This window comes from Seriola dumerili, unplaced genomic scaffold (assembly GCF_002260705.1).
Source record: "Seriola dumerili isolate Sdu_G_001 unplaced genomic scaffold, Sdu_1.0 BDQW01000102.1, whole genome shotgun sequence".
NCBI lineage: Eukaryota > Metazoa > Chordata > Actinopteri > Carangiformes > Carangidae > Seriola > Seriola dumerili.
In genome coordinates this window covers 856,341-878,906 of record NW_019174357.1, presented here as the reverse complement: position 1 = coordinate 878,906, position 22,566 = coordinate 856,341, and the positions used below count along the sequence as shown (strand labels likewise).

At 39.4% G+C, this 22,566-nt stretch overlaps 5 protein-coding genes across 6 annotated transcripts; all 5 read right to left on the bottom strand.

Moving 5' to 3' along the window:
• Positions 1 to 1,807: 1,807 nt before the first annotated feature.
• Positions 1,808 to 4,279, bottom strand: snrpd2 (small nuclear ribonucleoprotein D2 polypeptide). The gene is made up of 3 exons (XM_022746323.1): positions 4,179 to 4,279; positions 2,949 to 3,128; positions 1,808 to 2,265 (listed from the first exon to the last, which is right to left on the bottom strand). Coding segments are annotated over exons 1-3 (357 nt in total). The 5' UTR covers positions 4,181 to 4,279; the 3' UTR covers positions 1,808 to 2,090.
• A 5,555-nt stretch (positions 4,280 to 9,834) lies between these two features.
• LOC111222563 (forkhead box protein G1-like) lies at positions 9,835 to 11,139 on the bottom strand. Its single transcript, XM_022746338.1, has one exon. The coding sequence runs from the start codon at positions 11,053 to 11,055 to the stop codon at positions 9,835 to 9,837; it is 1,221 nt and encodes a 406-aa protein (XP_022602059.1). The 5' UTR covers positions 11,056 to 11,139.
• Positions 11,140 to 13,380: 2,241 nt separating this feature from the next.
• Positions 13,381 to 15,303, bottom strand: LOC111222550 (peptidoglycan-recognition protein SC2-like). The gene is made up of 4 exons (XM_022746321.1): positions 14,785 to 15,303; positions 14,445 to 14,640; positions 14,185 to 14,303; positions 13,381 to 13,994 (listed from the first exon to the last, which is right to left on the bottom strand). Exons 1-4 carry the CDS (start codon positions 14,798 to 14,800, stop codon positions 13,819 to 13,821), a joined length of 507 nt encoding a protein of 168 aa, XP_022602042.1. The 5' UTR covers positions 14,801 to 15,303; the 3' UTR covers positions 13,381 to 13,818.
• A 55-nt stretch (positions 15,304 to 15,358) lies between these two features.
• Positions 15,359 to 19,564, bottom strand: polr2i (RNA polymerase II subunit I). Its single transcript, XM_022746320.1, has 6 exons — positions 19,408 to 19,564; positions 19,192 to 19,246; positions 17,873 to 17,946; positions 17,424 to 17,498; positions 16,001 to 16,052; positions 15,359 to 15,738 (listed from the first exon to the last, which is right to left on the bottom strand). The coding sequence occupies exons 1-6, from the start codon at positions 19,467 to 19,469 to the stop codon at positions 15,676 to 15,678; spliced, it is 381 nt and encodes a 126-aa protein (XP_022602041.1). The 5' UTR covers positions 19,470 to 19,564; the 3' UTR covers positions 15,359 to 15,675.
• Positions 19,565 to 19,745: 181 nt separating this feature from the next.
• LOC111222559 (complement C1q and tumor necrosis factor-related protein 9-like) lies at positions 19,746 to 21,204 on the bottom strand. 2 transcript variants are annotated; one of them, XM_022746333.1, is made up of 3 exons: positions 20,993 to 21,204; positions 20,655 to 20,713; positions 19,746 to 20,363 (listed from the first exon to the last, which is right to left on the bottom strand). In XM_022746333.1, exons 2-3 carry the CDS (start codon positions 20,695 to 20,697, stop codon positions 19,969 to 19,971), a joined length of 438 nt encoding a protein of 145 aa, XP_022602054.1. In that variant the 5' UTR covers positions 20,698 to 20,713; positions 20,993 to 21,204; the 3' UTR covers positions 19,746 to 19,968. The 2 variants fall into 2 exon arrangements, with proteins under 2 accessions (XP_022602054.1, XP_022602055.1); XM_022746334.1 differs by having other exon boundaries at positions 20,655 to 20,708.
• Between the last annotated feature and the right edge of the window lie 1,362 nt (positions 21,205 to 22,566).

Genomic DNA, 22,566 nt, shown 5'->3' with positions numbered 1-22,566 from the left:
CTCTTATCGCTTACCTACTGAATAAAACATCTGCCTTCCTGCTCATGGATCACTCCCCCCCCGCCACCTAAAATCTGGAGGGAGAGGAATTCATGAAGTGTCTTTGAGATGAGTGAAGTAACATGAGAAAAGCGCATGATGATACCCAACAAATGAGGTCCCCAAAGTTGTATTTATCGCAGGCATCTTCAAACAGACCCACCAGCTATTTGACAGCACTTTGTCCTAGGATGCTGCACTGGTCATGTCAAACAGTAAACTGAGGACAGTCTGTGTGCTTAATGTGGCAGTCATAATTCAAAACTGTTCCATTTAACAAGCACAAGGTTGGTCCAAGACTGTTTGAGGACCTACAAAGGATTTATATGGTAATCCAGATGTGGCCACCGGGCCCCAAGTAGTTGCTCACTTGGCTTGATGTGAAATCAGAAACTGAACTGGGGATCCGTTGGTCAACAGGATTATGTTTTATATCTAGTTTGATTTAACTACATATCACCTAGTTATTACACCCAGGGACACGATAGTACCATCAGATTATGTATATACCCAAGATAAAGAATGAGCTTTCATGCTAAAATGCTAAAGATAGTTATTAGTTAGCTCATAATATTGTGTATTTCACCGTTTGCTTTTCTTTAAAGTGCAAAACAGAAAATCTATAATAAAGATTATTTTAGTTCAGTATCAAAACTATGAAAGTAGTGAGGAGATGACTCATTTAGGGGCCTCCTGGTGGCCACGGGGCCCTAAGCAGCCCTGTTTCCTTATGCCTTCACCTGCCTATGCAAAACCTTCCAGCTCCTGCTACATGATCTCTCTCAAAATTTTAGTGGAAGTGAAGATTTGCCTGAAGCGACAGAGCAAACCATTACAGAAAGGTCATAAAAGTTCACTACATTTCAAATTCAGGGCTCAGACTGATTCTCCTCCTTCTCACCCAGCAGGCTGCACCTGAGAGCTGTAAATTAGTGAGGCCTTGTTGCCCACACACAGATACTTCACAGGTGCTGGCCGCAGGCGCGCTAGAGTTAACAGTGGGAGTAGTAACATGTCATGTAACGTTAGGTATGAAATGTGAGACATCAAGATGTTAGGACGACAGAGTACTGTAGCTGGAAGGAAAATTTAGGCTACAGTGAAAAATTAGATTTTATGAGTGAATGCAAGATGCATCCGCTCACTTCAAGGAGTTGTACTCTAAATATAAGGACTACAGAAAAACCAGAGAGGATGTAAACACTTAATCAAAGATCGATGCCATTCAGCTTTCCAAAAATTGTTAAATACACAGACAGGCTTATATTTACTCACTCAATCAAAATCCGGTACACTTGACCACTAAATCTGAGAGCACCAAAGAGCAGAGGTTAGGTGCCAACTGTTAGAGAGAGGTAAGGCGAGACGAGCTGTCGAGCTATTAAGACAATTAACAAAGTGGTCAGGAGGGGCCGAGCGGCAGAGAGGAACAGCCTGAAATGGAGAGAGAGGAGGGTGTGAAGTGACAGTCAGCGCATCTGGTCTCATCAATAATGCAGTGGGCCTTTAAACGGCAGTTTGTCGCATATTGAGCGCTGCTGGCTGAAATCAAGCCCGACACTTTAGATCCTGTCAGGGGAGAGTGAAAGGGTGACAGCGGGAGAGGGCGGGGGGAGGCTGGCAAAAATACCCAAGAAAAGAAACATTTTTGCCAAAGCTTTCTTCAATACATGTGATGTAGTGGGTATTGAATGAGCTAGACAAGACAGAACTATAATATGTAGGGAGAAACTTAGAAGCTAAAAGCAAGTAAATACCTGCACAACTCTTGAATCTATTGATCACTTTTATTATTAAATTGAAAAAGACAGAAGACTTTTGTAGACTAAACAAAATCAGGCACTGTTGTACCTTATCGACTCTCAAAATAGTAGAAACATCCTTTTTGTTGACACTAAATTTCTGTCTCAACTGTGAATTCAGTTATCAGCAACAAAAATGTAAAACAAAGCTCACAATAATGACAGTCCACTGGCTTCAAATCTTTCAAATAAAGAAAAAGAAAGAAAAAGGCCTGAGTGACTGCGTCAGCTCGGCGTCTAACAAGCAGTTCATTTTCCTGTGATCAGAGGATTTCTCAGCACAACGATGACAGAGTCGCCCCTGAGGAACATCTTAGAAATGTAGCGGTCCTTATTCACGGGCTTAGACTTCTTTTTTCCCTTCCCGCTCTTGGGAACTTCCGTCCACATCTCCTTCACGTTCTCCAGGACCATGTTGCAGTGCCTGCAATAGCAATGCGAGCGCAGATTTAAGGTTATATAAAAGAAAAGCAATAGTATATAGCGTCAGTGCTTTATTTTAATCAAAACATCTATATCCAGAAATTATTCAATTTGTAAAGGATAAATTCAATACCTTTAATAGCGTTTGAGATCATTAAAAGGACCAAATTCCCGTTTTGATATTGATAAAAACAATCACATTTTCACTTGAGGAAACAGATGTCATTGTACTAAACTGTTTCTTGATGCATCAAATGTGTCTGAAATTGATATTAAAAATAAATATTATACTATACTATACTAATATTGGAATCAAATAGTTATAACTCTTGAATCTATAAGGCAGTGTAATATTTTGTAATAAATAAGGACAGGTGCTTAAAAAAGCAGTGTTTTTAAACTTCAGAGCAAATACAATCCACTGAAGGACAGTAAACTCACTGGGGACATCAAAAGGACCATAAAAATTCAGGTTGTTGATATCAGTAAAATTGTTATCCCTATTTGAATATATTAGCATATATACCAAGTACAAAAATATCGATATAATATAACAGAATACAAAATAATTAATTTACAAGTCTTCTATATTTACAAAAGTATAACATTTAACGTTAAAAACCGGTAATGTGATACTTTGCAATCAGTCCTGTTGTTTCATAAATCAGTGACTTTGTTCTGTACCTGTCAAAAGCCTTGACTCTTCCAAGCAGCTTCTTGTTGTTGCGGCAGTTAATGAGGACCTGTGTGTTGTTTTTGACTGACTGGGTGAGCACAGACAAGGGACCGGTGTTGAACTCCTCCTCCTCTCGTTTCTGGAGCTCCTCAGGGGTCATCTCAGACTTGGGCTTTGTTAACAAACTCCTGAGGTGTGACACAAAGAACACTAATTAAAATGGTGACAATAAATAAGTGAGCATGATGAGAACGGCATGTTGGCATTCATATAGTAAGAATATTTTCTGTTTTCATTTGATATTACACCCATTAAGTGTTAACAAGGACTTAATAACTTTAACTTACCAATTATATAAATGATTCTTAGATTAATCATTGAGTCTACATCAGAAAACAGTGAGTCTAAGATGATGTCTTCAGGTGTTTTGTTTTGTCCAACACCCCAAAATATTCAATCAAATGATATAAAACGGAGAAAAGTAGGAAATATTAATATGTGTGAGGTTGAAAACACCATTATTTTTCTGTCAACTGACTAATCCACTAATCACACTATTGCTACACCTTCTCAGTATGTAGAAAATGTTCTGTTGTGTTTTGATATTTTTAATGTGGCAATTTGTTGGAAGTCACTGTTTATTTTGTTATTCTTTTCCCTGTTACTTATAGAACAAAAAACAACTTAATTTATCATCAGAGGATCCAAACTTCTTCCCCAAAACACCTACAGAAAATATTACTATACATTAGTCTTGTGTGGAAAAACAAGACAGAAACATCACTTTTTGGCAAAGACTGTAAGATGTAAAACCTCACCATGATATGTATTATTTTACTGATATTAATTAAAACGTAACTAATCACAAACGGGGAAACAGAGTCACTTCGGAGCTTGATGTTAGCATTTGACTAACTAGCATATAGCAATGCTATTGTGTGACTTCTGACTCGTAACTATTGGCGTCACAGCAATTTCACAAACATAAATTAGGCTTTATATTTCTGTTATTTTATATTGTAACAGTAACATAAGTCGCCCAGAAAATACATCGCATGGTAGAAACTGCATACAAAGGATTTATGAACTGCAGCTAAACGGCCTCGCTAGCATTGGTGACTCTCTCAAATGCTAACTGGGTAGCATTGTTGCTACTGGCGGCTGCGACTCAGAGTTCAGGCTCTGAGAGTCAACCTGACCATTCCCTCAAAGACCGACTGATCATCGTTGATACTTACATGACTGATGATTTATAATATCTGTTTTCTCAGACCGTGTCCCGCTCGTCTCCACCGGGTGCCTCCGTATCTTCAACGATTCACGCGTGAATCAAGCTGCTTCCGGGTCAACTAGTACGCGCTTCTATCTGCCGGAATTACAACCGGTTCATCACGGTTCTCCTGAAACTGTATCAAACACAAGAAGTAAACATTTTCTACGCCAGTTTGTGTTCATCAAGATGCATCTGATGTATATTTTGTATTACAGGCTGCTGCTAAAGGCCGACAGTGCTGGATATCACACGTACTCTACTATTTTGAGGGTTTTGCTCTCTGGTAGCCTAAATGTTATTCTACTCTGTAGCCTCCACTACATTTCAAAGGCAAGTACTGTAGTTACAACCATTATTTAACAACTCTTGTAAATTATTTTGCAGATGAAGAATTCAGAAACTTACATTGAGAATATAAAACACAATATATTTAACCATAACCTATATAATAGCTGATCTTAGCTGAATCCTGACCATGATTAACCTCTCTGGGGGCCCCGAGGACAAAACTTGGGCCCCTATTGACCCCCACTGTACATGACAGTTTCATTATTCTACCAGAAACCCAGAAAACAACCAGCACTTTACAACTGAAATGACTATCAATCAATCAATTAATTGCTTGACTCATTTCTTATGCAAATATGACTTACTTTTCAGATGTGTATTTGTTAGTTTCTTACATCTTCTCTTGTATTTTTGACTGCTGGTCATGCAAAAATGCATGGGCTTCATAGAATAATAATGGGCCTTTTCCTACAATTTTCTGTCATTTTACAGACTAATCACTTAGTTATTAAAGAAAGAAAAAGAAAGAACCATCTGTCACACCTATTTACAATGTAAATAATTGTTGGTTGTAGCTTTACTGTACTCCTATGATGGACTCATATGACATTGCCTGAGATTTTCTGTGTTAATTATCTGACACAAAAAAATAGAAGCAGCCTGGTAAAACACAACTTTACAACAAATGAGCTCAATGTAAACGAGAACAGTTAAGGTCTTAAAACAAGATTTAACACAAGGTCCCTCTACAAGACAAGGCTACAAGATGGAAGGCCAATCTACCTTAGTCATGCAAATTTCAAACAAATTTACAATTAATCAAATTATATAGACCTATATTATATGGGGTAAACCTAGTGTCCCTTGCAGGCTGCCCGCTGAAATGGCTAGAACATTAAATTGCTGACCACAAGTTAATATATCAGTTATAATCAATGTTGGGGAGTAACTATAGTTATATGGGATTACATATCAAATTGCAAAATAAATGTAATTGTTATCTGTTTGTCAATGAGAATTTTTTTTTTTAATTAAATTAAGATGTCAAGTTATCACTAATCAAAACATTGGTGATTACAAAGGGATTACATCTAAATATATTCTTTTCGGTAAAAAGCTTACACGTAGAAAATAACATTCATTCTGTTGCTTTGCATCTTCATATCTTCAGATGATGTGTCTCAGATTGGTGATAGGTGTGAGATCTCACTAACACACTCACTAACTTAACCGACATTGTGTTTTCATACAGGGCACCAACAGACTGACTTAATGGTGCTGAAAAGTCATTTAAAAAGTAATCAAATGTAATAAGTTACATTACCTCCATGAAGGAATTGAAACAGTCACATTACTTAATACACAGGATAATTAGTAATCTTTAATCTTTTACATTTCAAAAGTAACCTTCCCAACACTGATTATAATAATTCTAGCCTCGTTTAACTTTTGATACTGTAAGTACAGTTTTCTGATAATACAGTGTGTACTTTCATTCAATTTTGAATGCAGGAATCAATACGTTGTGACAGGGATTCAACAAGATGCTGGAAATATTCCTTTCAGCTGTTTATTAGACAGAGACAGTAGAGAATGACAGAACTGCAGGGTAGAGCGAGGGGATGACAAGCAGCAAAGCCCAGGCGGGATTGGAACCCAGGCCACTGCAGTAAGGATTCAGCCTTGTTTATGGTACACGCTTAACCAGGTGAGCCACCAGGGTGCACCGAGCTTCTAGTCCAATGTCAACATAATACCATCACATAATGTCAGCTGCACACTCATGCTGCCAATCTCTTTATTTAGCCAGGCAAGACATTAAGAACAAATTCTTATTTACAATGGCGGCCTGGCAAAAGGCAAGAGCCTCTTGAGGAAAAGGGGGTAGGGACTGAAAGGGTATAAAGTTAAAAGACAGCAGCACACAGAACAAACATTACATAAAAGACATACAGTCCAAACATAAGCATCTACAAGATTCAGATGTGGTGATTGAGCAGGCCATTCAACCACAGTGAATTCACCGTCGCTGTTCTGGAAACTGGTTTGAGACAACTTTTGCTTGCATTGTGCATTATCATGCTGGAAGTATTCTTAAGAAGATGGTAAACTGTGGCCATAAAGGAATGCACACGGTCAGTAACAACACTCAGATAGACTGTGGCGTTCAAACCATGATTGATTGGTATTAAGAGGCTGCGGGTGTGCCAAGAAAACATTCCCTACACCATTACACACCAGCAGCCTGGATTGTTGACACAGGGCAGGTTGTGTCCATGGATTCATGCTGTTAATGCCAAACTCTGACCCTACCACCTGCATTCCTCAGCAGAAATTCCGACCTACATCTGCATGATTTTATGCATTACAGTGCTGCTAGGTGATAGGCTGATTGGATAATTGCATCAATAAGCAGGTGTACAGGCGTTTCTACTGAAGTGCTCAGTGAGTGTACATTAACCACATTTCTGTTGCAGAAATTTTCACAGGGAAAGAGATGGCAGAGGGAGCAGCCAAAGGGATACCGCAGCCCCAAACAGGTAAGTCTTTGTTTTGCTCTTTAACACAACAAGAGCGAGGGGAAAGTGTGTGAGAGAGAGATGGGGATGTAGGCTACATTATCTACACAGCAGCAACGAGACATTGAGAGATTGGCTTTCTGGCAAGAGACAGACAGACGCCTAGGAGTGTACAACCCACCCACCTTATTTCAAAGGGTGGCAGATCTACCTGTGGAAGCCACTAGCTGCAGATAATGGCAGCCTGTGTGCTGTTGAGAGAGGCGAGTGTAGGGGGATTGATTTCCAGAGCTGTACTATATCTTTATGAAGCACACCTACCTCAGCCAAAAGACTTGCATCTTAAACTGTGGAGCAGCAGGCCTGTAAAATGAGCTCAAAGTGGCTTTAGCTTGTGCATGTGGTGGGGCTGCGGTAATCTGAAAACACCTTTGCAGCTGCCCAATTAAGAGAGCAGAGATTAATATACAACCATTAAAATCGGATGGCCAAGAAGCTTACTATGAAATAATTGATAATGAGGATTACATTATTAATTACATTTTCAAATGAACTTTATTTTTTATGATTATGGCCTAAAGATTTGCTGTATGGGACTGTATGAAAGTGATTTGGGTGGGGAGCAGGGCTGAGATAAGCAAACTCCTCCTCTGCAATATCAAAAATTTCTTTTAACTCTCCCCCTTGACTTAGAAAAATGATAACACCCCCCCCCCAAAAAAAAGAAATCCTTTTAAATAGTTCACAGACATTTAGCTTAATTATAAGAATAAAATAAAATATGAATGTGATTATAAAGATTAAAAGATCCTACCCTGCTTTCCTGAAATATTTTAAATTACTTTTCTTTCTTTTACTATTTCACTGTATATTGATTTTAGTGGCAACACTTATGAGGAAACCCTCTTATTATTTCTACTTTCAGCACATGACACATGGTCTGCAAGACACTAGCATCAGCAGCAACAGATATCAGCAACAACTGTCCCAACCCAACTGTGAAGTGAAACCATATGTTAAACAGGGTGATTTACAGCACTGTGGAAGGCGGTTATTAATTAAAAAAAGAGTATCTTCTTACTCCTGCCTCGGGGGGGGGGGGGGGGGGTTAAAAAATCTGTCCCCCGTGCTCTTTGTGCTGCGTTCACGATTACTCATGCCAGTAATGAAAATATTATTATCATCGCATCTATCTAGACCGTGAGTTTGCCAACAGTGAAGTTACCTGATCCAGCCCATGTCTGCTTTAACCACAGGCGACTGTGAATGTGACTGGGTTTGGAAAGGTGACGGGATGGGGTCTTTTCTGATATAAAGAGTCTTTTGTTTAGCGGAGGCAGCCGTCCAGAGAGCTGCTCTAATCTGTATCCTCATACAGCACATCTATTTTCATTCATTTCTATCACAGGAGGAGCAACGGGGAGAGGTGAGGGAAAGTTTAACAGGCAGTGATGTCAGCGGCGGGTGAAACTTAAGACAGATCAATAAGATCAGCGTGGCTGGAAATATCATGTCTACCTGTTGAGGTTACATCACAGACTGTGCTCTGTTTCAACATGATGTTTCAAGCTTTCAGCTGCACATTTGAACTGTTTTTGATCTTTAAGAAAAAAAAAAAAAAAGATTTTTTTATTTTTCTATAGATCTTGTGTGGGCTTGAATCCAGAGTGAAACATTTACTAACATAATAACATAATAACACAGCCAAATAAGAACAATCAACAACAGCTATAGATTTAATGAGGTGAAAAGAAAGCACAATTAAAAATGCATTATTTATCGTTTAATTACATGTAGGCTAATTAAAATAGGAATGGAATAGGATAGGAAAAATAGGAATTTTTTTAGTTGCAACATAAACGAAATCGAAGACAATAAGTGCAGCAAATGAGCAGTTTAACTTTCGTTTAACACTGTATTTTTACTCACACTGTAAGGTCTATTTTCTACGTTTTAAATGGTCTCATTTTTTTGTCATTAAAAATAATTTCATTAACATTTTTGAAAGTTAAGACACCTGGAACTTTTTCTCGCTTATACTCACTCATATCAGAGCTATCCATAACTTCAACAACATTTTAATAGCTTTTAAAGTTGTGGGGTAACATGCACGCTGAAAAGAATCACTTCAGAAACAGTAATAATTTCTTTTTCTCTTTTTATTCTATCTCATTTTTAAAATGTCTTTTCTGCATTTTGTAAGAGATAATTTCATTGGATGGCATTAGGCCTAAAACAGTGTCATGCGCGCAAACACCACTTCAGTTTACACGTGTGAAAAATAATGAATGTTGACATAAATGGAGAACATTGTTTTTTAAAAGATGTATGTGGTTTCAGCTAACAGATAGGCCTAGGGATCAAGTGGCCATTAGTTACAATATAATTTGACCCTGTCCCTGGTAACACTGATGTGTTTTGAAATAACCAATGCGCAAATACATATTTCTACAGATTGTTTTTTAAATGACTCGTGTTAGAAGCATTGACTTTAATTTTTCGTGAGACCCTTACAATTGCTGTTTATCAGCTCATTTTTGTTCATTTGACACAAATTGCACAGCACGCCGTCTGATGAAATAATACAAGTCTAGTGCAAAACATTGCTCGATCCAATTCAGATATCTTAACAGAGAATTTATTAGGCAAATATTGCAGGGCAATTTTCATTAACCAGGCGTTTCATAAACTTAATAAATTCCACGTTGCAGGCTCTCATTGAAGTGTAATGCTCTGGCCTTTTCTTTGATCATCTAAGTTCTACAGTAATAGGCCTATTTTAAATCTTAGATATTGAGTGTTAGGAGTGTTACTCTATTTTTCTATATTCCAAGAGGGAGGAGGGCTTGAACTGATTTGAGGGCAATAATTTGGAAAGTCATTACAGCATCCCCCGAGGTCTGAGTGGCCGCTCTTGGAAAAAAATTGTCCCGGAGACGAGTTGGTCGTTGCGCGCTCCTCCTGCCCTGGACTAAAAGTTGCGGCACATGGTATTTGATGCGAGTAAAAGTAGCTGGCCTGTCCGGAAATCATGTTAAAAGAGCACGGATCCGACAGCGGCAGTGTGCACGCAGGGATGGATGTGGAGAAAGCGGTGCAGGCAGTGCCAATCTGATGGCGGCGGGATTGCGCGCAGCTGACTCCGATGTAAGACATCTCCTGGTGCGTCTGCACGAACCGGTCGGCGTCTGCAGCACTTGCAGCACTCAGCCGGGACCGCTGCGAAACAACCGATGTGGCGTGGTTGGAGAAGCGGGGATGAGCGCTCAGATAAGTCCCTGCGCCAAGGTGGGTGCGCACTGGTGTTTGCAGGGGCAGAAACGGCGGCACCGGCCAGTAAAACGAACCCGCTGCGGCCAAGGTCACACTGGTTGCAGTGCCGGAGGACATCAGACGACCCCCTCCTCTTTTCAGAGCGAGTTTGGCCCTGGAGCTAGATGCGGCCCTGCGCCGGAGTTTCCCTGATGTGCCACCTATGAAGACATCCTCACTGCAGGGGTCCAGCATCCAGTAGTTGCCTTTGCCCGGGTCATCATAGTGGCGCGGCACTTTAACGAAACACTTATTAAGACTCAGGTTGTGCCTGATTGAATTTTGCCATCCTTGTCTGTTCTGTCGGTAGTATGGGAAGTTGTCCATGATGAACTCATAGATGCCGTTGAGTGTGAGCCGTCGCTCTGGGCTCTGGCGGATCGCCATCATGATGAGCGCGTTGTAACTGAAAGGAGGTTTTTCGGGTTTAACACTTCCTTCTGCTCCCCCGCTTTCCTTGGAATCTCCTTTATTTCCTTCTCGTTTTCCACTCGCAGTCACCGGTTTAGCCTCTACCATAGCGCACTGTTTTGGTTTCTCGAAGTTCTTTTCGTTGTCTAACTTTTCCTCTTCACTGGATTTCTCTGGATGTGCGGAGCGCAGTTTCTGGGACGGAGAAGGAGACTCCTGGTCACTCGACACCCCCTCTCGTCTCCACAACAGGCTGCTGATGCTGAATGAGGACTTGTGTAAAAATCGCTCTGAAGTTTTCAAATCCTCCATCTCAAAGGTTTAGGGCGCCCCTCAAATCCTAAATCCTCAAAGTTGTTCGGTGTTCAGAGCAGAGTGAGTCACTGAACACACAGAGCAAAGATGCGCTGATTCAAAGTGGTGAGGAGCCAAAGACTCACGCTGGCCAGACAGCGCGACAACAAATGCGCATGATCACAGCGGGCCAGGGCTCGTTACTTACAAAAAGTAGTGGATTACTTTGATATGGGATTTAAAAAGGATCTAAAAGTGAAACATGAGGTGGAGTAATTTGTACACGTTCCAGTACTTAGAGCTGATGTAATAACTAATTTACCTCAATACAGATATTTAATCATTTTCTCCATTAAATCAAAAGTTAGCCAAAACGGAACTAAAATGATTTACTTGCATTGGATACTTCTTGACCCTAATTTAAAAAAAACCAAAAAACTCAATAGTCTGCAGGAGACGCTTAAAAATCGTGAGAAACGGGTGTGCTGTCAATCTGTGTGACTGATCTGTGAACTCTTAGGTTCAATTATAACACTTCCGTGACTTATGAAACTCTACTCTCACACACGCGCCTTGCCCTCTGGGCTGGCCTCATCTGTTTCTCTCTGCGCTGCTTTGCTGACACCATGATCTTTCAAAATAGGCATCCGATCAAAAGAAAGAAAGAAGTAGGTGTAGCCTCACCGATGCTGTCGATAATAGGCCTAAACAAACACACAGTAAAACGCAATGGACAGATGCATGATGTGTAAAAACTTCAGCAAATAGGCCAAAAAAATTCCACTTATTTCTAAACCTGCTATTACAAGATTTTAAACAAATGCCAATATGGTAAGAACGTGGCAAAGGAAAGCACAATACTGACCAGACAGAAAACAGGCCTGGGTCCAACATCCCCCCATAGTGGGCCATACTGCACATGAAGCTCTGCTGCTTCTCTTAGTGCCATGTTGCTTTATGGTAATCTGATCAAAATACCATAATTTGAGCACAGACTATTAATAAATCTGTAATAATCAAAAGTAACAGAAGCTGATGTGTGTTTGTCTTAGATACTGATGTAAAATTCTTGACATCTTGAAATAGCAACCAACTACATTTGCTGACTAAAATCAAATGTGTTTTTTACTGTTGTGTAATTGGCTTTTCCTAGACAACCGCAATTCACTCCTTCATGTGAATGAAGCATGTTCAGACAATGAGCTATCATGTTTTATTAGTCATCCTGGAGGCACAGTGACTAAAAATGGAAAAAACTTTGACTGTTAATGGCACTGCAGTACAAACATACACTCAGGTAGTCTGTGGTGTTGCTGAGAGTCAACAGTACAACACTTCCACCTATTGCTGCAGACTGTTTCTCAATAAGGATCCAGCCAGAAGAGAGCGAAACATGTCCTATGGGGGCGTCGAGTCAGAGTCTTGTGTTATGTTTTACATGTGACACTATCGGTTCAAAGGCCACCACACACCCTTATTTTGTATTTGTATTATGCCTTATGAGTTATGTTTGCCCAGTCAAATATGAATAAATCACTGCAAAAAGTCAGGGCATTGATATCTTCTGATGCTCAAGTTGACAAGTGAATAGCTAAAACAATAGCAGTAAAAGCCAGTACAGGCTCTGAAAGGGGCAGGGGCAAAGAGTGGAGATTTTTTTTTTTGGTAAATTTCAAAAAATAGGCAGTGATCAACACAATTAAAAAAAAAAAACCCAATATAGATTGGATGCATTTCTGACCACTCATAGAGCCTGAGCCACCACAGACAAGAGGCCACACCTTACCTGACCACTTATAATTCAACTGTGGGTTACTTTACTAAAGCTGTAACCACTTGTTAATTTTTCAGTCATTGTTACCAATCAAATCAACTGTTACATTGGCAGTTTTATAGGTCATATACCAGTCATCAGGCATGACAACCGGAACTACACAACATGTAACCTGTTAACTACTATAACCTTTTTTGTCAATTTGATAGGAGCCTCCCTCCATAATCCCTAGGCCACACAAGTGAGCGCTTGTTGGGAATGTCTCTGGCACTGCAGAAAGCATGCATTGTTGACTCGATACTTGTAATCCCCCTTGGATATCTTTCTCCGATCTTCTCCAAAGAAAACCCATAGGCCTATACAAAATATATTTTATTGCTGTTTGAATTAGTTCTGTTTGGAGGATCCCTGCTCAAGTGTCCGTGACCCAGACGGTGAAATCCAAGCAGCAGTGCTACTTGGTGGCAGACTCTGACCTTTTTGGTAGAAGGCAAGCAAATTCCTTACATAAATGAAAAATAAATCAAATAGTGATAATATTGCTGATAATTAGTGTTTATTTCCAAAAGACACGTAGCATAACATTAGAACAGGTTAAATCCATGTGAATGTTTATTTTACACCATGGTGCACTAATAACAATATCAAACAGAGTATTTCTAAGGAAAATGTATTGCACACCATATTAATATTGCACCTAGACTCAATTAACTTAAAAAATAAGATGACAAACTAAAAGAAAGTGTGAGCCACTCTGACATGATCTCATTGACAACTAGCGCCTGTAGGTCTCATCCCATGTGAGGGCTCCCTCTGCTGCAAGAGAGATGGGCTGTGAATATGTGTTGAAACTTGTGTTTCAAGACCCATAATAAAAAATTGAAAAGAAAAGAAACAGATTGGAGAGTTAGTGTTTTATCTCTGAAGCTGTGTTACCCTGTTTATACCAAAGGCTGAGGCTTATGTGCCAAAAGGAAAGAATTTTCGATCACAATTTGCAGCAGGCTTTATGTGCTACCCTTCAGTTGTGGTAGCACAGCATAAAGCTTTTCTCCTGGACATTCTGTCTCTCCGAGATCTCTGTGCCCAAACACAGGAAACTCTTTAGATAAAAAGCCCTGGGAAAGTCCAGACTGCAGCAGCTGTTTCACTGACAATATTGCCTCTTTGCTTGGTGTTTCATCTGAAATCAGAAGACGTTTATCATTATCATCAGAACTTTACCATTCTATGCTGTATGCATATTGTGCAAAGAAAATGTCTCCAGAATAGTATGTCACTGCCTTCATAAGAAACTATAGCTCTTTCCCCTCTCCATAGACATATGTGTTTTCATTGCTGCCACAATACAAAAAGTAAATAAATGTACCTACTGTTGAAATTGCCCATGAAGGCAATCCCCACTGAGTCATGATTTTTGCCTTTGGTGTGTGCCCCTACCACACCCCAGCCACGGCCCTCGAACACTGTACCATCTCCTCTGATGAGAAAACTGAAACATATACAAAGTATTGTTGAGCATCCTTTAGCATTGAAAACCCAGTTTGTCCATGTTGCACATGCAAAACTAAATTTGCCAGGATCAAATAATCATTTATTCCTTGTGACATCTAAAGGCAACAAAGCTACTCACTTATATCCAATGTCATCAAAGCCTCTGTCTGTCATATGCCCTCTCTGAATGCTGAGAATGCGGCCCTTACACTCTGTCAGGCCTTTGCAGCTTGGGAGGGCAGTGTGGTGTATGATGACTCTTTGGGCCGCGCTTTTCAGTTTCTCCTTCTGTTTGGGGGCAGCTGCTCCCCACTGCGCTCTTGACACAATGTTCACTGAAAAGCAATTTGAAGACAATCAAAAGCACATTCAAAATAAAAAGCCGGCTTATGTCATTACTGAAGACGTAATCAGCAACAATCATTGCAACAAGATCTCCGAGTGAAACATCTCTAGTGTAATGCAGTTTTTTGTCATACCTTTTTGTGCCATCATTCTGTGCACAGTTGCCTTTGGTTGTGATGAATGAACAGCAGCAGACTGTGCAGCTGCCTTTTCAAAGAACCTGTGTCAGGAGGTGTGGTCATGGGAAGTACACCGTTGTTGTTCTTGTTGCATGTGGATGCATGCCACTTCAATGGGAAAATGAGTTATTTGCTGAGTGGTCACGTTGGCTGAGTAATAGTCCACAGTTACGCAAACGTCTTGTTTGGAATATATATTTGAGAAAAGAGGAAGTAGGACTGTAACATTCATCATTCCACATGGTAACAGCAAAACGGTGGAAGTTTTTTTTCCCCAAATCAGGGATGACTGCTTCAAAATGATGAAATCTGTAGTACCTTTTTTTTTGCAAAATCAACCAACATTCATGCTTTTACAGTAAGAGGAAATAATGCACGGTATAACCCCGATAACTACTGTAGAGGACACTCTCTTTGCTGACTAAAGCATGGGTTTTTCCACTAATGCGAATATCTATAAAAGCATTTGTTACATGTTTATATGAACAAAACTATGTCTTACATGTTTCAGTAAATACTCAGAGACATCTGAAACAACTGATTCTTTTAATCTAACAAAACACATTTTGAAAAGGACGACTGTTAAAAAACTATTGATACATTATATTCACAAGATGGTGTCTGACAACCATGTCATACAAAGAAGATTTCAGGGTCTACAAACATCAACAGTCCTGCAAATTGTACAGTAAGATATTATATCATATTCATTTTTACCAATTTGTGTAGAATTCTGACTTGTATAGTAGAATAAAAATATCTATTTGAGCTGCAGCTAGGAGCATTTTTTTGTGTGAATGGCAGTACTGTAGATGCAAATGTCAGACCTCTTCATCATCACCAGCTTTACTCTGTCCATCTATGTCCACAGTGAGGAGCCGTGCAGACGTAGTACAGTCTCATAGCATCCTGTTAGGAGAAACGGTAGAACAAAAGATGTGTGGACCACAGGACAAAGTATTTCCTCACTGAGTTTTTGATCACTGATTTTGGTAGGAGGGTGGGATAAGTGTGGATGACAATGGACAGTTGGGTACAATTTTGCACACTACTGTTAATATTTCATTCATGGTATGCTGCTGGCCACAGAAAGATGGTAAATGTATTCATATACAAACAATATAAAGGCTAAAGTTCATGCATACTGTATTTAATTACAAGTGATGGTTACCTCAGCCTTCATACTGTGAGACTGGAAGAACACTGCCTCCTTGTGACCACATCTGGGAAGAGAGGGTATATGCACAATGTTAGAAAATACTTTATTTCAAACAACCTACCACTCAATGGCACAATGTCTCATTTCACAATCAGTCCAAAAAGAGCTATGCTCCTATATGTATGAGTGTTTATGATATGTGGCCATTAAATAACGAGACTGGGCTTATGTATGTCGAACCAGAATTAGTGTCATTATGTAACAGCGACGCCTCTGATATTTGACAGTCAGTTTGATTGTTGTGTAAAACCACACTGAGACTTTGTGGTGCAAGATATTGGCCAGATTATTAGAGTTTTTTTACATGTGACCACACCTCTCAGATTACACAAAAATTCCAGGCCCCATCTAAAACTTCTAAAGAGAAAAGAGAAACAAGTGGCATATGTGAAGAAACCTGTGGCAAAATTTTAGATAACTACATAATGATGATGATAATGGGTAGAGACTTCAATATAAAAAAAATGACAATGTTCGTGTTAAGTCAGCAAGGCGTGCGCTGTGTTGGTTCTCGTGGCTCTGGTGACTACCACCATGAGTCATCAATTTGGCTGTAGAGTGATTCAGATGACTACAGCAAAGTGTGATCGACTATGTTTAGTTTGTGTTTCCCTGAAGTATTTGTCACTACACGCTGTCTGTAATTGGACTCAACAACTCTCAAAAGTGATGTTATTCTGCCCTACATACATTTAACATAGTCATTTCTGGAGCAAATTTAAAAGCTATGTCAGACAAGACTTTTGATATATTGAATCAAATCACTCTGTTATGGGAAGAAGCTGTTACAGAAACAGTCCAGCTCATAAAGAATCAACTCTCCATTCTGTAGGTTAATACATCTTTCAGCTGCTTTCTGCCAATCGTTCAGGTTTTCTTCCTCATATAGTCAACCACTCCAACTCACCTTTCCCCATATTAAAATCATGAGTACACAAACCGACCATACTTGCCCAGTTCAAAATAGAACAGAAGTAATCGACATCCAGCAAACTGAAGACACACCATTATTCTTCCAAGACGTCAGGCCCAAAAAGGGCTTAATTCCCAATATATTTTTGGCTTACATTATTCAGGTACGGAGAAGGAAGACTCAAATAAGATTACTATTTTAGCCACAAGTGTAACTGCAAGTATGTTAGAGAAAAGAACCTGATGAGTTGTTAAGGAGTCAACTTTCTGCCCTCTGGTGGTCAAAAATCATGTGATGAAGCTCATAGGCCAAAGTTGTTTTCCAGCACTGACCACCCTTACATATCCAACTATGCTGAATATTGGCACCAAACTAACAGAGCAGTGTGTTAGTACCCTTAACAAAACAATTAGGGCTGCCCAAAGAGAATGAGTGTGGCCAGCTGATTATAGAAAAACTTACTTGGGACAGGGGTGGTCCTCTGTCCTTGGTAGTGTTGGATCCTGAGATACATCAGCGATGATCTGCGTCAGCTCACTGGAGAAAGAGCAAAACAAAAGATGGTCAAGAAATAGTCCTCAAATGACTGAAATTACACGTTAAATATGCAAAGGTGGCAGATATTTTGCTTTGATTCGTATGTGCACAGTTAACACCAAGGGGTAATCTTTTACTAATTTTCCCGTTAAAATTAAGGACAGATGCGCACAATTAACACAGCCAGTCCACACCTGAAACTATAAATGGGTCACTTGTCTACGACCAATTGTTTTGATCTCTTCAAAGCCCATTAGTGGTTGGATAACAAGAAGATCAGATATTAAAGCGGTGGTGAAAGTGCAGTGTCATTTGTCAGTGTCAAAAATCACCATCTTGATAATTTGTATGACACTATGGTTTCTTTTACTCACTCAACCTCGTGGGTGATCTTATTGACATAGATGCAGCTGTTGTCTGCCTCTTGTTGGTAGTCACAATTCCTGCACTGTGGGTTGAGATAATTAAAAAAACAAAACAAAAAAACAAATAAGGCACTCAGAAAAATTATTACAGGCATACAATGGACATTTCAGCACACCGCCTTCTGGTGTCACAACAAGCCATCTCATAAGCTCTTTTGTTTAGTCTAAATGAGTAAGGAGTTATTTCAGTCAACTCTGAGTATGTTCACTGTGAATTAGGTGAGTTCGTGGGGAATGAAAAAAGCCCATCATCAATGGAGCTACGCTCACTACCACGATTCACGATGGTAACGGGTAAATAAAGAGGAGAGTGTCTTTTTTAACCCACTGGAGCTAGAAATAATAATGTGTGACAATGCACATTTATGTTATAAAAAACACAACAGTGGCAGTGAAAGAGTCTGAGCTGGAGTGGAAAAGAGTCAATAAGTTAATACTACTGCATTTCATTCAGCGTAATCCACTCATTTGTTATTTAACTGCCTTGAATTTCCTTAATACATGATAAAGAGGGACCCCTACTTAATTATTCAACTGTAGCTTGATTAAGACAAAGTGCTGGTGCCAGCAGGTGAGTTATAACAATAAGTGTTAAAGTGTTTGTGAAAACCTTTCACCGTATCTGCCTTCTGGAATATAGCCCAGGGTTTTTAACCTTTACATAATCCTATGAGTTGCATACTTATTTATTTACAAGGCCCTTATTGGAAAACTGCCTTCATATATTGTTTCCATGATAATTTACACCATTACACCTGGCTTTTGTCCCATGTTCCCTAAGTTCATACTGATTTTGTAAGAACTGCCTTTGGCTAAAGCACTTAAAAAATGAATTTGTTGGTACCTCTTGATCATTTTAAATTCTTAATCTCTAACCTTTTAATTTCCGTTTGCACCCATTTTAATTGATTTTCGTTGTTACAATATTTATAGTAGTTTTTGAGGTTTAAATAAAAAAATTATAACATTATATCAGTGTAACCATGTGCAAGTTTCGAGTGACCCCTACTTCACTCAGACTCATTGCACTGCACATAAACTTCAAGATGAACATTTAAATGACTCATACTGATGCATGATTTGAGCGCCACTTCATGACTTCATCACTTAGTTTTGTGTACTTTCCAGGTAAACTAAACAGAACATCCCGAGGTTGCTGTGGGTTGTACAGAGGGAGACTGAGTAAGGAAACCGTAAGACTGCGGCAGTAGTTATAGTTTGAAGTGGGCTCACAACTTAATAACACAGCCAAGTGGCAAGACACTTACCGCATAAAGCAGGACACGGTTCTCCTTGTCTTCTTTAGGATACAACATGTTGTTACTGGAAAACAGGGGAGGCGTGTTTAGTGGCTTCCTGAGGTTTTCAATGATTCCATAAAATAAGACGAAGCCTAGCCTTTCGTTAAGACAACGTTAGGTTAACAGGCGTGTAGCTAGCCGGCTAGGTTAACTTATCTAACTTCTGCCCGATCACAGACTCACCATTCCTGACAAAACCGTATCCCAACAAATCCTGGCTCGTATGTCCCGCTATCTAAATCCATTGGAGAAACTAGTGCTGGAAGATAAAACTTGACAAATACAACAAATGTGATGCTCAGTCACTTTACGCTGCCGCTATCGCGTCCTGCCGTTTGAAAACACGCTATCTGCGCATGCGTGAACTTCTGAATATGTGATGATTTTAGAGACAGCGCCTCCTAGGTGTTGGAAGACAGAAAAAACATTATTTTTTCATTAAAGCCTTATACAGTATTATCATATTATCTTATTATTATTGGCTTATTGTAATTGAAAAACACAGTTTATGCCATCAAAATGCCAAATTTATTGATGCAAAGACTAAAGCTTTCGGTTCTGGTTTGGTTTTGTCATAAAACACCCTACACATAACACACTTTTTCACATATTCACCAAGAAAGGGCTAACAAAACACAAACAAAAGATTCAAACCAATGTAACATTAATGTAACAAACTAATCCAATAATCACCTTGACTTAATTGACAGTTTGACACAGAGTTTTTTTTTTATTTTTATTTTTTTAACTCAAACAAACTCCAACAAAGACAGTGTCATTATCTTCAGTTGCAAAGATATCGTTTCTGCCAGGCCCCCAGACATTCACACAGACTGTGTCCTTCTCAGACAGTTTCACCACACTGCTAACACTGGCCACTTGGCTACATTTATCAGGGAGGGAGGTGTGATACAGAGACACTACTTTCTCTGCATTCTTGTATATAGCACACTGTCCACGCCCATACACAGACACATGCACAGTGAAGTGATAGAAGCCATCCACAGGGCAGGTGAAGATGCCTGTGTCAGGACTGTAGCCTCCTCCCTCGTTGAGCAGCACAGTGGCAAACTTCAGGACTCCTGAGTGTTTTGGGTAGCTGTCACAGATGTCCAGCTTGGCTGTGAAGGCCACAGTGCCTGGAGTGGGTGACATGGTAATCAGAGTAAGGACTTTGTTTACAGCCAAACCAAATCAGTTAGAGATATGAAAATTATTGGGATGGGGAGGGGGGCTGAACATTATGTTTCACTCTTTTAAAAATCATATTCAATAGGTGGTCATAGTTAGATTCAAAGTACTTCATAATCGTTATGAGGGACAGTTTTACCAAGAATTTGTAATTCAAAATGTAGTTCTATGAATTGCTGGAAAACACTGGGGTTATAGGGAGATATAATGATGTTAAAAATGCTTCTTGTTTTTTTTACCCGGTGGTGAAATGCTGTCTCCGCGGCCAGGGACATAAGCCATGACTAAAACTTCTAGACTTGTAAGACAAAAATGAATGGTAGTTATACACAAGATTACACAATGACATGTAACAGATGTTTCCAGTATACCACACAATGGACTGAGTAGCCTACTAACATTTCCTCTCTCTATCTGAATTTCACTGCATTTCTCTAATCAATGCAAAACAAGCACATACTAACACTCCAGGGCAAGCCTTATAAGAATTATTTGCAAGTCCTTTTAAAAGTTTTTTTTTTATACTAATTTTGGACAGAATTAAACAAATGTAACTTTGGAGCAAAGCGCTTCTTACCTGTTGCTGTCTTGCAAGAGAATGCTTCAAAGGTAGACAGACAAGCAGAGGCGTGGGCTGAAGTTGTATATCTGGTTTATAGGTTGTGATGAGTTGTTGACTTTTGTTTTTCCGGCTAGGTCTCTCTACTGGTATTTAAGATTTTGTCTGTCAAGGTGTTTCTTTTTTCTTTTTAAATTTCTAAAATTTTTTAAAAGTATTTTGGTCAATCCTCAACAGAGGATGCAAGTTTAATCACATGTGCATACACTGAACTGTAACTTAAACCCAAACAAGAACTGGAAGTGAAAATTGACAGCTATAGTAAAAGTTCAGGAACTTAATATTAATTATTATTTTTGTTCCTCTTTTATGGGTTGCATTAATCATATCTATGTTTTATCCCATTTTAAAATTTTTGATCAGATTTCTTTAAACTGATATTACTCTTCCGTATCAGTGCTACAACATTTTCACAACTTGCCACAAGCGGCAGTATAAGACAGATTTAGAGAGTAAGCCTAAGAGCAGAGCCGAGAAAACAAAACCCTCACAAACTGGTAATCAGTTGTGATGCCTTTGCCTCTGGCTTTTACGTGTTGTCCTGGCTTCATTTTAGCAAAACAAGATTTTCTTGACAAGTAAGCAGGTGTTTTCATCACTTTGGAAATTCCACAACACAGGTATTTTTGGTTCTCTTTCATAAATAACCAAAATTGTGAGATCACTGATTTGCAATGTTTCACACAGTATTGTGGTGGACAATATGAGTGAGTAACGGTTAAACCAACCAACTTGAATCTGGCTGAATGACCACATATTATGAAAGCACATGAATTAAGAGGAAGCACTGTCCTGATCACGCAACAGTGGTAAAAATCTCTCACAATTCCAAAGCTCTGCAGACATAGGACGCCCTTCATGTTGCACTGGCTCCTTCACTACCTTGTGCCATATATAGCTTATGACTTAGCCCACAGAGGGGATTACACACTGCTGGTAACCCACCTGTACTCACTGTGGAGGAGCCATGCTTCACCATTGTGGAGAAGGGGTAAGGGTCTACTGACGTCTGTGTGTATATCTTAGACACAAACATGATGCACACTTGCAAGAAATAAAGGTTTTTCCAAGGCTGAATTCCCCTATGACAGTGCACTACACACCTGCATCCAGTTCGCACTTGATAACATTGGTTAGATAGCAATGTGGGAAACTTCCATGTGAGACTTGACTTTGACTATATATACATAAACTTAGAATATAACACACCACAAAATATAATAAAAGCAAAAGCACTGGTGTAACTTGTAACATTGAGGCTGACTGCGTTCTGTTTGGCTGTTTAGTGTTCTGTTCACTTATTGTGTTTTTCTACTAATGTTCCAGCCTTTAATCTATTCAACATGCCTGTTGAAGTTGTCTCCTGAATCTGATTTTTGTCTTTATCACAGACACCAGTTTGACATGTCACAATAGGAAAATTGTAGCTGTTTTAGTTGCATGGTCCTGGTATTGTGCATGATGGCTCGCTGTCACACTGTCATGCCCATTACTGGCCATCCTTTATGTTAATAGTAACACCCGAGCTTTTC